Below are 13,689 nucleotides of genomic sequence, written 5' to 3'. Positions count from 1 at the left end.
ATCTTAGTAGAACTGGAGCTTAAGCGTCTTCTGTGCAAAAGTGTTTGGGTATGCTGCCTTTCAGCACATGAGCTGATATTGAACTTAGCTTGGCATTCACGTACGTTGCACTGCTCCTTCCTCTTTACTTGTGTCCTTCAGAGTCAAAAGAGCAATTGGAGTAGCATAAATATACAGACTGCTGCATCTTACTGGAGTCTGATATTCCTGCTACCATTTTACATAGCATTGGGTTTCTTTACCGCTGGGAAAACCCTCCAACTTAACGTTTTGGATGGTTATGCTAAATAAGCAAACTGAGCCTTACTTTGGATTGCTGCCTTTGAAAATGCGGAGTAAAACCTAATCTAAAACTGCTCTATGTTCTGTTACCATGACAGTAAACAAATTCTTAAGAGTGGTTGGTGTCTAACTGCATTATACAGCGAAGTCAAACTCCAAGTCTAAAACATCTGTACAAGTACTTTGGTGTTGAATTGAACCTATTTCGTGATACAAGTACATAGATCTTGTTGCCCTGTTGTGACTGGGAAACTTAGAAATTACTTAAGAAACCATTAAATGCTCCTAAGAGTTTCCTTGCAGAGGAGCATTAACTATGACTTGACCTTGTATTAAGACCATTGACATTAAATCAGCTTTTGAAGTTAACTTTTGTATGTGGTTCAGCTTGTTGGGGAAAAAAAAAGTGCTGCTTTTGTGTACTGAGTATCATAGTTTCTTTAAAAGCATCTTTTAACTTGGTAGACTCTGTTTGCTGGAAAACATCTCAAGTTCCTTCTAGTCCTGGGAAAGTGGAGCATCTTTGTCAAATTTTAAGGCTGTCAGAAAAGTGAGACACACTTGGTTCATGCAGTGAGGTAGTCACTAAATTTATCAAGACTGTTTTGTGTCGTTCTGTATGTGGAGCAAAATCGCACAATTTTTCTCTAGAATTGGGTCACTTACATGCAGTTTTAAATATGTGCAGTAATAAGGGAATCTTAAATCCATGTTCTCATTGCTCAAGGGTAGACCTGAAACTTTTTAAAGATGCTCAGATAATTTTATCACAGGTAAATCTGAGCTAAGAATACAAGGGGCAGCTAGCTGTTCCCCTTTTCTTCTGTAACAGAGAAAGGGAAAATATCCTAAGTGCTACTTCTAGTGTTGTGTTTCAGTGGGAAACCCAAGAGGGGAAGAGAATTGCCTTGCAGCTGCTGACTTTGTTGACGTTCAGCCATAGGCTTCTAGCCATAGGCTTGTTTGGATGATTGAGATAAATGAGGTTAACATACAGAATGCTGTTGCTTAAAGAGCCACTCACTGGTACTTTAAATAAGCTTCAGTGGGAAAACTTTTGTATTAAACTGCATAGAAAAGGTCAACTTTGGCATTGGTAACTGCTTTAAATGTAATATGTGGTATACGTTTTCTGAAAGTTGAGAAGATGGGGCAGGGGAGCAGTGGTGCTTTTGATGGACTTGTGCTTTCATTGGAAGGAAAGCCCTGTATTGAAAAGGAGCACTCCATTTTGAACTCTGGTAACTCCAGACAAGTCACTAAACTCCCAAAGTGCTTTGTAAAACATGGATTATGTATATGCTGCTTGTGTATATTGTTTTATGAAGGAGAAACATCCTTTCATGCTATTAACTGGAGCCGAGATCGGCTTTCTGGTTTAAAGCCTACTGTCTATATAATAAATAACAGCTCCATTCACACCCTGTGTTTGTATCAGGTTGTACTACAGATCAAATGTTCTGATACTTGCTGAAATGTTTGTTGCATATCATTTTAAAGCGGGCTGTAATAATACAAATAGTTGTAATTCATTTACATTTCTACATAGAAATGATGTAGTTCACAGTGAAAACAATAAAAATCCTGCTTTTTTTATAGCAAATATGGAGTACCTTGAATAGCTGACCTTTGTAGCTACATGGCCTTGTTACAGAATATGTTTTATGTAACTCCAAGTGATGTGGGAGGATGTTGCTCCAGAAGACTCTTGGTTGAGCTCATATTCTGGTGTCTAAAAGTAGATTCAATGTGTTGGAATTACTTTGCTCATTCATTTTTCAGCATTGATCATGTAATGCTACTGCTGGGTTTTTTTTTGATTCCTCCCCCAAGAATCTGTCTCCCAAGAATATAGTACATGGCAAGAATATAATGGGCTAGTTCTATACCTGTGTACTAAGTTAAAAGCAAAGATACCCTGACTATCACTACAGGTTGGGCTGCATGGGATTATATGCTTTAAATAGCATAGCTGCAATTTTCATTATTACCTGAATCTCTTAATCACTTAATAAAATTGTAGAGAGTATGATTGAATGCACCTAGAAATGAACCAAGTCATGAAGTAAGGGAATGTAGTTTTACTGAGCGGATACTCTTCACTACACAGTACTAAACCAAGGAGGTGAGGTTAGTAGTCTGCTTTAAATTTATGACGAATACCTCACTCTGTGCCGCATCTTTTCTGCTGTAGAAAGAGCTTTGCCTCTGTCCTTAGACCAGTGTAATTACAAAGCCACTCTAAAACTTTTTTTTTTTTTTTAGCGCAGTGAGGTGTGTGCTTGAGGGGCAAATGGAGATTTGTAGTACCTGTGCAGATTGTGGGAGAACTACTGATCACTCACCTTACTTCTGAGGACAACTTCAGGCACAGATATTTTTTTTTTTTAATTATTTTTTTCAAGTAAAGGAGCTCAGTGACAAACCTTTTCTCTCTTGCTTGTAGCAACAACATTTCTGAAAGGATCATAATGCTTTGGACCTGCCCTTCCTGGGAAGGAAGGGTGGGTGGTCTGCATACATCTATAGCCAAAGTGGAATTAATGGTTCTGTAATGTTTTTTGCATGCTTAACTTCTCATGGAGACCATGAACAGGACTGTGTGCTCGGTTTCCACTGATAGATGTGCTCTAAAATTTGGAGGTTATTCATCTAGGGATTGAAAGTGAAATCAACAGTTGTTTTTCCTGGCTTACTTTCCGTCTCCTGTTCCAAAGAGAGTGTGTGCCCTTTCCGTCCAGAAAGGCTGTGCAGTTGGAATATGTTTTCCAGTTCACTTGTGTAGATAGTGCTTTACTGGTTCTCCAGTTCTGCCTCCAGATTTTTTTTTTTACTGGCTACCGACCACAAATGATTCATTCATAAAAGTGAAAAAAAAAAAAAAAATTACTGTAGCCCATGAGATGCAATTAATCCACTGGTAGCCGTTAACTGCATCAACTGGGCCATAGTGAGAGACATAGGGTCGGTTTCTAACACCGCCGTATCAGTGTTTGGGTAGCCATGTCTGTTGCACCAAGTGCTCTCCTTCACAGGGCTAACATGAGGTTGCACACAAAAAACCCCACACCCCAGGACTGGTGAGTTAGTGAGTATCAGGTTTAATATACAAATGAGATATATGTATTATGTAACACCCAAACTCTTAACGGGGTATGTAAGTGGGCGTGTGTGTGTATATATATATATATACACTCAGGTATGATACACAACACATGCTTTAGTATGGCTGATAGTTCTGGATATTCTTTAATTTTTCTGTCTCCTTCAAATGCAATTTGGTTATTTTCAGGGCTTGCTTAAGTGTGAAAGAGCAAAGGGACACTGGCTGGTAAGTAGTGTCTCTGGATGCTTTCCAGGAAAACTTGTCTTTTGGCAGGTTTATTCTAGCTGTCTGTCAGATGGACTAGAAAAGGGTAAAAGAAAATTGAGAGGTAGGAATGGACGTATACCAAAAAGAGGAAAACCTGATGAAACAAAAGCATTTGAGGTTGACTGGGGGCGATGAAGCGAGCAAGGTATGGAAAACCAGCAACCTGAAGCAGGCCAAAAGGCAGAGCGCTGAATGACGATGAGAATAGTGAGGGAGAGGAATAGTTGTATCTTCCATACAATAAGAGTCTAGTAGCTGCAGCATGTTCAGGTATGACCAACTCAACAACTGAGAAGTTGTAAAGGCTTTACTGTGTTCTTAGACTTCTTTATATAGTTTCATTTATAGGGGTTTTCTGTATTGCTGTATCTCTAATTATTTTTAATAGCGATTTTTATTCCTTTTTAATGTACTTTCCTCCCTTTTCCCTCTACTAAACTCATTCCCAATATTTTGTTACTTCAGTGTGCTGCATTTCCACATGTCTTAAACTCTTGCTCTTTGCCACAGAAATACTGCCAGTGGCTCATATCAGTCTAACCTTTTTGGACATAAGTAGCTTCTCTTTGTTAATTCTGCTGCTCGCTCTAGTATTCTACAGACTAAGAAACCAGTTAGGATTCCTGAACAGATACCGTGACACTGGGAGAAAGCCATCAGTAGGGTTTAGTAGGTCTTTCAAAGCATTGTCCCCATATAGAGTTCTGTGTTTCAAAGACGTAACAGTGGTGCATGCTAATTACGATTTAAAATTACAAAACTTCACATAAAACCTTATAAAAATTATTCCATCTAAATGTGTGACAAACTTTTTGCAAGGCATCAGCAATGTTTCTGGGCACTGCTTGCTTCACTGCATTTACCTCAAAATACTGCTTATTTAAAAACAAAAAGGAAAGTGCTATAGTGTACAAAAATCACAGAGTGAATATATTGAGACATATTAAATGGCTACTGCAGTTTTACTAACCCTTGCTTAACTATCTGGAAACAATTTTATTCCTTTGGTGCAGGAAACGAAAGCTGAAGATCTGTCAGTCTTGGGTCCTGCTTTCTTCATGAAAGCAAGCTCTAAAAGTAAGAACATTTTATGCTTTAACATTGTTTTATTGTACAAAAAAGCAATTTATTAAATACAGCACCTGTCATCCTTCAGAAAGACAAATACATGCACAGACACATGGGTTTTGCGCACATTTGTAGCTTGTCCCTTGAAATCAGTATGACTTTTTCTGTCCTTCTCAAAAGAGGAAAAACCTCGTTAAGTTTTCATGTGCTTCTAAAAGAAGCCTTTAAATATTGTCTGGTTTAGTACTGCATATGATGGAGTTAATACTCCTCAAACACTACTATTCCTTAGGCAGTGGCATTTCACAGTGTTAAATTCATGTCTGAAATCTTGGTTATTTCATCTTTCATATCTTTGATCTCAGTTTGAACTTGTTAAATTGGCCAGTTTCTCATTCAGTAAAGCAATCTCCTTCTCCTGTCTTAATACATCCTCCACTAATCTTCCTATTCTCAGTGTTAGGTCATTTATTAATGGCTCCAAGGTGACAAAATCCTTTTTAATTTTGTACATCTTGGGTTTTAAGTCATTTGCAAATGTAACAGTCTTTAGAACTTTTGCTCTGTCACCTTCAAGATTCAAAAGTCTATCTGAATGCTTGTTGAAATCACTCCTTAACTCTGATAATGATGTCTTAATTTGCTCGATTTTTCTTGCGTTACTGGATGCCAAGTTTTGTAGTTTTGTGCTTCGATCGATGCTACTGGTAAGCAGGTCACCTATATTTTTTACTGTTGCCTTTTCACCTTTTTCTACTTTATCTTCTAGTGTTTGCAAAGAATCTGTCAGTGCAGTCATTTCTGAGACCAGGCCTGAAATGCGCCTTATGTCAGTTTTTACTGTCACAATCATCAAGGTTATGTTTTTTGCTACAGAAGCTGCATTCTGTTCAACACTTGAAACTGCATGAAAAAGGGTTGTTAAATTGTTTTGCAGTTCTTCTTGTTTTTTAATTATGCTGCTACACCATGTTTTCATTGTATAAATATCTTCTTGCAGATGTTTAATGTGAGAAATTATTTGAAGATCTTCCAGCTGTTCCATTAAGTTCCAAGTCTTTTCACACTAGAGGGATACAAATAAAAATATTTGACAAGATTTCTAGCTTAACAACTTGCATCAAAAGAAGGGAAAATACCTGAGTGATACTATCTTCTGCAGTCCCAAATACATCAGTGTAGAACTTTGAGACCAAAATATCCACCAAACAGGCAAGCTGAAACATATTCTGAGGCTATAATTAGTTTCATACTAATCATTTTCTTGACACTAGTAGTAAAAAATTCACCAAAGACACAAGTATTTTTAACTTTTTGATTGGTGTTGGTCAGTCCTCACTAGCACAGAGCTGTCTGCTTAAGAACAAAATACCAACATTTAGGTTGTAGAAAGTTGTGCTGGTTTCTTAGTTAATGCCCTCTAAGGATCAGCATTTCCTGTTCAACCTAGCGTATATTCAGTTTTCAATAGGGTTGAGGTTGATGAAAGATTTGAAATTGGGGAGCATACTACTAGTAACTTAGCCACCCTTCCCCAAAAATGTACAGAGTAGAAACACACTGGAATACACTTGTGGAAAGTATTTTAAAAAAATTTCCATACAGAATAGTATTTTTTAATGCAACATTGAATTATTTATTCCATACCTGTTCTGGAAGAGCAGTCTATTTTGAATTAGATCATGCACCAGGTCAGGGCAGCCCACTACAATATATTTTTATTGAATATGACTGTAAACATACAAATCTATACAGAAGGAATAAATATATGAAACTGGTAGACTTTGTAACACTGAGAAATGTAATAGTCTCTTGAATGGACCGTTTCATGAAGGTTTCATGAGAGTTCAAGATAAACGAATATACAAAACCAGAATAAATTAACTTTATCAGGCTTAGGTTTTAAGTGTTGTGTGTTCATAGTGTCTACTAAGCAATCTCCTTTATTAACTTCAGAAATAGGAAATTAACAAGACATAAGTCTGTTGACACAACTTTATGGTGGTCCTGATATCCAGTTTCAATGAACAGCTATCAGGCCTATGGGGTATCTATTTAGTTCCATGGGTGAATTAGATAGTCCCTGCCCCAAGCAGATAACTCCGTGGCTTTCATTAACTTGCTTTTGCAGCTCTTGGTTCACCCAGCTTTGGGAAACAATGCCAGTCAATGTCAGTGACACTTAAGTTCTGGGTTTGGTTCCCCCCCCCCTTTGAAATGCAAAGCAATACCATACCTGTCATGTAATGCCTAACAGAGAACACTCTATAGAAGAAAAGGTTAAAATTGTTTCTAACAGCACCAAAACAAGCAAACAAAGCCACAAAAAAAAGAAAAATATCCCCAAACTAATACAGTGACTGATCATGCTGAACTTGCAAATTACGTGATGGAAGAAGAATCTAACAAGAATATCTGTTAATATCAGGCTATATGTAGTCTGACGCATTCAATGGCAGAACAAAAACTATGCCAGTGATTTTAAGAAGTTTGAAAAAGCCAGAAATAAGGTCTAAGCAGGCTATCTGCATGGGGTCAAAGAAGTAAAAGGTAATACCAGCTGCTATGTAATCCCCTGCTTATAAATACCAGTACAAGACAAGGTTCTTGGTAAGGGGTACTTTACTAGTGTTCTCTGTAACGCTGTTGTACCTAAGCTTCAGATGTTAGAAATGTACTTGGTGCTTTCCTGCACATAATAAAATACATAAATCCCAGTAACAACTCTTGACCTTGAGCCATGTGTGTACCATAAGCACAAAAACATTATGGTATATAATGCATTAAAAGCAAGGCAAATCTACATCTACCTAGCAATACAAACGGAATTCTTCACTGAGCTACAAGTCCATGGAATATAATACACTAAGTAACAATATAAAAAACTAAGTAGTGAAAATTAAATATAAATTGTAATCTGATGTCTCCAGTTTTGACTTTTTTCCCCCTTAAATCTAAATACTTCGCTTCAAATTCCTTTTTAATAAAAATGAACTGTTAATAAATAAGCTGAAAATAATCCTAGATTTAAGAAAATAACTCCTCCTTCAATGCAGTATTTCTTGCTCTCTAGCCTCTTTATTTTAAGTCTGCCTTTCAGTCTGATCCAATGCTTGTTCAAATAAATTAATGACAGTATTTCAGGCATCCTTCACATGTGTTAGAGTCACATTATTTATAATAAAAGTGCTCTTTCAACAATGAAAGAGCATGTAGAAAGAGATGTAGAACAATTTCTACATCCAAATTCACTTATCCCCGTTCTGGTCATTTCCTAAGTTACAGCTTTCTAAATTTGTTTCTTTTGATTTTGAAGATACTATTATGTCGTGCACTGCTTCGTCTAAAACCACTATTTCATTTTGCATTTTCATTATGCTGCTGTTGTACTGTATGCCTTCAAGAACCTTTTGCATCACCATTGTATCAGAAACAGTTTTCAGCATATTATTTTCCACAGTATATAGCTGTGTTGCCAAGTCCTCTATCTTTTTCTCCTTACTTAGCAATTCACTTGATAATCTAAGAATAGAGTGAATAGCATTTTCAATTGTTGGCAAATGGGTCTTACACTCCTCAACTTTAGGTTCATAGTTTGCAAGTTTGTGATTCAGGTCTGTGTCCTTGGCTACCAGACTAGTCTGTTCTTCTTCTAGCTTTTCAACTGCCTTTGCATGCAAGTCCAACTTTTGTTCAACTCTAGAGAATTCATCATCTTCTTGCCTTTTTAGTGTTTTAATATTTCTGGCTGTACTGTCTTCCAAATCTCTTACTCTTTCTGAAAGGGATTTAACTCTTTGGTCAACTTCATTAATTTGGGAAGTAACTTCTGTATGTATGAACTTTGCTTCAGATTTTAAATCGCTAGTGTTTGTGTTCATTTCATCCAAGCTTCTTCTCCAGGAATTTGTAACATTTTTTAACTTCTCATTAATGTTCTGCATCTTTATAGAGAGAGTCTGTTCATTGTTCTGAATGTCATTTATGATGTTATGAAGAGAAGACACTTCCTGCTCAAACTCAGTCATCACAAAGATGGATGAGGCAGCTTCTTGTAGGATACTTTCAGAAGACTCAAGCTGCATTTATAACACAAAACAATGTCCATGTCTACTTAACGAAACAAAACCATTTGCATTTATTTAACAGACATTAAAGTCCCTTAGAAATCACTTTACTTGTTACAAAGCTCCTATAGGAGTTGTTTTCATATTTCATCTTTAAGATACTGTTGATAAACCTAGCATGAAAAAGTCACGGAAAAAGGTATGTTTGTTGTTGAATTTCTATAGAATACATGCTATTTTATTTGCTGTCAACTCCTTATTTTTCATGGTGGTTTTGTTTGTTTTTTTAATATATCACACTATGTAAATCCTATGCAACATCTTGCAATCTGAAGTGCAGTATATAAATACCCAAATTAAATCATGTATAAATGATATCATTGAGATCAGTGCTCCAACATCACTGGCATAAGCCATGCTATTCTCTCATCATTATCTGTAAGATATAAGGGACAATTTGGCAGCCAGGCCCAAGTTTTTTACTTGATAATGTCACACAGTTAAGAATAAAATAGCAATCAATAAATATTACTATTACTTCCTTATGTCTTCATATTATTTGAACAGTTCTACTATGTAAAAACACCTGTAAATTTTCCTCAAATCAATGTATATTAGAATTAGACACAGAACTGTACTGGCAGAATGAAGTATGTACATAAAATAAGCTTTTGGAAATAGTTTAGCATCTAAAAATAACACAGATAGAACCACTATATTCACACACTTGAAGAATGGCATGGATTGATATGAAATATTCACCAAAGGCCTATTCACACACAAGTAGAACACATTATGAAAACTTATTTTAAAAATCAGTTCAATTTAACTAAATGACAACAAAGTAAAACAGCAGCAAATGTTCACCAGAGACTATCCAATTAAGATGTTAATAATTACCTTTTCAGAAATTAAGTTAACTTTGTTTTCCACATCCAGGAATTTTACAGCTTCTTGCTGTAAGAACTTGTACTTTTTTTCCATATCAGCAAATTGACCTGACTGCTGAAATAGGAACCTGCAAATTGCAAGTAAATAAATAGTAAATGTAACTACATAATTAGCATATATTAAGGGTTCTAGGACCTGATTCACGTCAATCTGTTACTGCAGGGATTTATGTTCACAGGATTTGTTAGATCAATATGAGGGGGAAAAAATGTTGGGATTTAATGAAGTTGATTTGTCTTCATACTTGAGTCACCTTCCAACAGAGGCAGAAAAATAAGGAAATGTCCATAGATGTACTTCTTTTTTACATTGTACACCACTCAAAAAGGAAAAATGTCTGATAAGACTGCTGATGTGGGGAGGCCATTACACGCTTATAATGCATTGCCTCACAATATATTTTATTGATAAAGTATTATTTAACTGGTGGGGAAAAAAAACCCCAAAATAATTTGGACTTTCTTGCAAAGCATCACAAAATCATGCATAAAACCCTTTGGATTTAGAAAGGCTGGTTATCTCTGACACTGTTTAATTGTAACCATCCAGAAACCTTTGGTGAATTGTGGCAAAGTTTGCGTAGTTACTATTACAACAATGCTAGCTTTAACAGACAGTAGAGGTCTCAGTCCTGTACTTTACATACATTCTAGATTCATTTACTATGAACCTGGGAGGTTTCTGAACTGTAAGCACTTTGTCCAGTTAAAAAGGAAATGACACAACCAAGCAAAACCGCTTGAATTTTGCTGGATGTTTATTAATCCCAAAACAAGGTTTATTGTAGGCTGTGCACGGGTCCTCTCAGTAAGAACAATTTTATTGAGAACAACAGAGTTTAAAATACTTGTGCTTTCTTAAATTGACATTTATTAGTATATTGAATAGCAATTAGAAGTTTCAAAAGATCTACAATATTCTATACAGACTAAGTTAGGCAATAAAAACTGAAATGCTTGCTAGAGATAAATGCAAAACAGATATACATAAAACAGAGTGCAGAAGCATTGCTAATGATTTTGTTCTGTTATGTTGTTCTGCTTCTCAAAGACTTAGATAGTGAAATCTAGGTGATGTAAAAATAAGAACAAACTCTACCTTTGTTTTCAGATAGATCTCTAGAGTGTAATTATCTGGACCAATTTCTTGCACTAGAGCTCCGAGAGTTTCATCGTATCGTTTCTGCATGAAGCTCAGTTTCTGAAGGAATTAAGGTCCTGATGCTGCTAAGATACTGTAAAACATCTTTCACAAAAGGTATCTGACCTTTACTTGAAGACTCCACCTGATGAACAATTTACCACACTGCTGAGCAAATTATTTACAGAAAAGCTTCACTGCCACTGCTGAATTATTTATTACCTGCCAAATAAGCCTTGTTATCCTTTATTGTCAGATTAAGTTGCTCTTCACAGTTAGATGTGGTCTCCAAAGCAGGTATTTACAATTCATGAGCAAGGCACCTTTTAAAACTTTCAACATGACAGAACAGATCGAGCTTCTGTAATCCCTCACTGTATACCCATGTTTCCACACTTGTGAATACTGCTATTCTTTTCTTGATCCTTCTAGCTTTAACAGTTTTCTATAGTCACTTAACCCACTGTATTCAAAGGTAACTAATCATATTGCCAGTGATTGAATACAGTATAGAATATTTAAAAAAATAATTAAAGTGCACTTTAGAGGGTTACCTACCAGGTCAGCATCAGGCAAACAGCAAGAGAAATTATGCTTAAGCTTGTCCGCAAGTCCATCCAAAAGGAGCTCCGATTATTGCTGGTCCTGGGACTTGCCAGCTTCCCACAATTACTGTGTTTCTCAGCCTTCTGTGAACCTTCATTGGTCTTGGACAAAGAAACACCTTTTTTCCTTTGCTTAACTTCAGACATTTTGTGTTTTTAAAAAGCAGAAGCAAGAGTATGCTAGGAAAAAAAACAAGACCAAAAAAGGACCGCTTACTTACAAACATCATCAAATATAACCTTTTGCCCATTTTGCTACACAAATACACCCCCAAAAATGTTTCCTTCAGTGTTTACTATGTAGTTTTCCAGTTACGTGAACTTTTGTAAAGTATAATACTTTCATAAGACTTTGTGAATTTTTTTCTGTACTATAGAGCACTGCTTTCATATTGTCTCAAACTGAACCGACACTTCAAACTTTAGCTAATTTCACTGTTCCAGAAATCCTTCATTGGTTGTACAATAAGCCATTTTGAAGATATATTTGAAATCACAGGGACTAAAAGCATGGTATTTCTTTTTATAGCTGATTACTGTCACAATTTCATCAGCAATTTCACTATTCTGTTTTTTTTTTTTTTTAATTACCTACTCCACATTAAAGAAGAAAATTAATTTTTTCATTTTTTAAAAATGGAACTGCAAATCAAGCTTTAATTTAGAAACAGTTCTGTTGCAATGATTTCATGTAATCTGTAAAGCCATAGACATCAGTTAACACAAAGCCATTACCAGAAAAAATACTAAGAATAATGAAATAATGTGTCTAGATAAAGGTGTAATTTCCTCTTTACTAAACCCAAGGTCCAAATAGATTCAGGCAATATGAATCCCCAGTTCTGAACAGTACAAAAGCTCATACTCTAACCATCCAAGTGGAAGTAAGAGTGGTATTTTCAAGCCTAAAATCTTTCCACCATATTGCTCAAAATAGACTGGATCCCTGGTGGATTTGGTTTAGCACTATTTGAGACAAAAAATCCTCTGCTTCTTTCGGCAGTGTTGCCACGTAGGCAAATGTCTAAGTATTTAAGTATTAGAGATATTTACACAGTCACCTACATTATTTAAAACCTAGTTTGTCAGAGAAACACGAAGCTTAGCGCTGTCTGGAAGTCACAGTACCAGAAACCACACTCCGAGGTTGAAGTACGTAGGATAAAAAACCCCTTCTTGTTCTCAAAAAAATTTTTAAAATTAGCAAAAATGGTATTTTGTAACTTAAAACAGCTTTGGGAGGCAGAGTACGTATCATCTAGTTAAAATTATAAAACAAGAGAGCGAGATGAATAGTAGTCAGGGAAAGCGTTTAATAGAGGAACAGCAACTCGACTTGAACAGAGCAGCTTCGGAGAGCAGCCCCCCCCCCCCCCCCCCCGCCGGACCCCCTCACCGCAGCCCCCCCCCATACCCTGCCGGACACCCTTACCGCAGCCCCCCCCCCCCCCCCCGCCGGACCCCCTCACCGCAGCCCCCCCCCCCCCGCCGGACCCCCTCACCGCACCCCCCCCCCCCCCCGCCGGACCCCCCCCCCGCAGCCCCCGCCCATACCCTGCCGGACCCCCTTACCGCAGCCCCCCCCCCCCCCCCCCCCCGCCGGACCCCCTCACCGCAGCCCCCCCATACCCTGCCGGACCCCCTCACCGCGGCCGCCGCCTCAGCCCTGTCCGCGCTCGGCCCGGGGGACCGAAAGTGACCGTCTGCTCCTCCCCTCCAGGGCACTGCCGCGTCCCCTGCGCCCTCCGGGCTCCTAGGAACCCCCCCAGCCCAGGAGCCCCTCGCCCACCCTCGGCGCAGGCCTGCGGGGCACCGCCCGGCCGCGGCGCCACTCCCCTTCCCACCGCTCCCGCCCTTCTCCCTCCCTCGCAGCCGGGCACCCCCGCCGGCGAGCCCTCCCTACCCTCGGCGCTGCCTCCGGCCTCGACTGCCAGGCGGGGAGGACCAGCCTGCCCCGCCGCTGCCGCGTCCGCCCGCCCCGGGGCCCCGCCTCCGGCCCGGGCCAGCGCTGCTCCCTCGCCCGCTGCGGCCGCGGCCGCTCCCCCCGCCCGCGAGGCGCCACGTCAGGCGCGCGCCCGCTGAGGCAGTGGAGCGGCTGCGGTCGGCACTGCCGGGCCCGCGGCTCTGCGCCGGCGCGGGGACGCCGGGCTTTGTTCCGCGCGGGGCTGGCCGGGGCCGAGCTGCCGCCGGGGAGGCCAGCGGG

The 13,689-nt window shown here is 38.9% G+C and overlaps 2 protein-coding genes across 4 annotated transcripts; both read right to left on the bottom strand.

The window, feature by feature from the left end:
* Window positions 1–781: 781 nt before the first annotated feature.
* LOC119149401 (inhibitor of nuclear factor kappa-B kinase-interacting protein-like) lies at window positions 782–6,430 on the bottom strand. Its single transcript, XM_037390631.1, has 2 exons — window positions 6,371–6,430; window positions 782–5,789 (listed from the first exon to the last, which is right to left on the bottom strand). The coding sequence occupies exon 2, from the start codon at window positions 5,766–5,768 to the stop codon at window positions 5,085–5,087; it is 684 nt and encodes a 227-aa protein (XP_037246528.1). The 5' UTR covers window positions 5,769–5,789; window positions 6,371–6,430; the 3' UTR covers window positions 782–5,084.
* LOC119149400 (IKBKB interacting protein) lies at window positions 6,290–13,619 on the bottom strand. 3 transcript variants are annotated; one of them, XM_037390630.1, is made up of 5 exons: window positions 13,390–13,619; window positions 12,540–12,744; window positions 11,440–11,666; window positions 9,691–9,808; window positions 6,290–8,802 (listed from the first exon to the last, which is right to left on the bottom strand). In XM_037390630.1, the coding sequence occupies exons 3-5, from the start codon at window positions 11,631–11,633 to the stop codon at window positions 7,972–7,974; spliced, it is 1,143 nt and encodes a 380-aa protein (XP_037246527.1). In that variant the 5' UTR covers window positions 11,634–11,666; window positions 12,540–12,744; window positions 13,390–13,619; the 3' UTR covers window positions 6,290–7,971. The 3 variants fall into 3 exon arrangements, with proteins under 3 accessions (XP_037246527.1, XP_037246525.1, XP_037246526.1); XM_037390628.1 differs by lacking the exon at window positions 12,540–12,744; XM_037390629.1 differs by lacking the exon at window positions 13,390–13,619 and having other exon boundaries at window positions 12,540–12,829.
* Between the last annotated feature and the right edge of the window lie 70 nt (window positions 13,620–13,689).

This window comes from Falco rusticolus, chromosome 5 (genome assembly GCF_015220075.1).
Source record: "Falco rusticolus isolate bFalRus1 chromosome 5, bFalRus1.pri, whole genome shotgun sequence".
NCBI lineage: Eukaryota > Metazoa > Chordata > Aves > Falconiformes > Falconidae > Falco > Falco rusticolus.
Note: the sequence above shows the minus strand (reverse complement) of the source record. Positions and strands in the feature narration are given on the sequence as shown.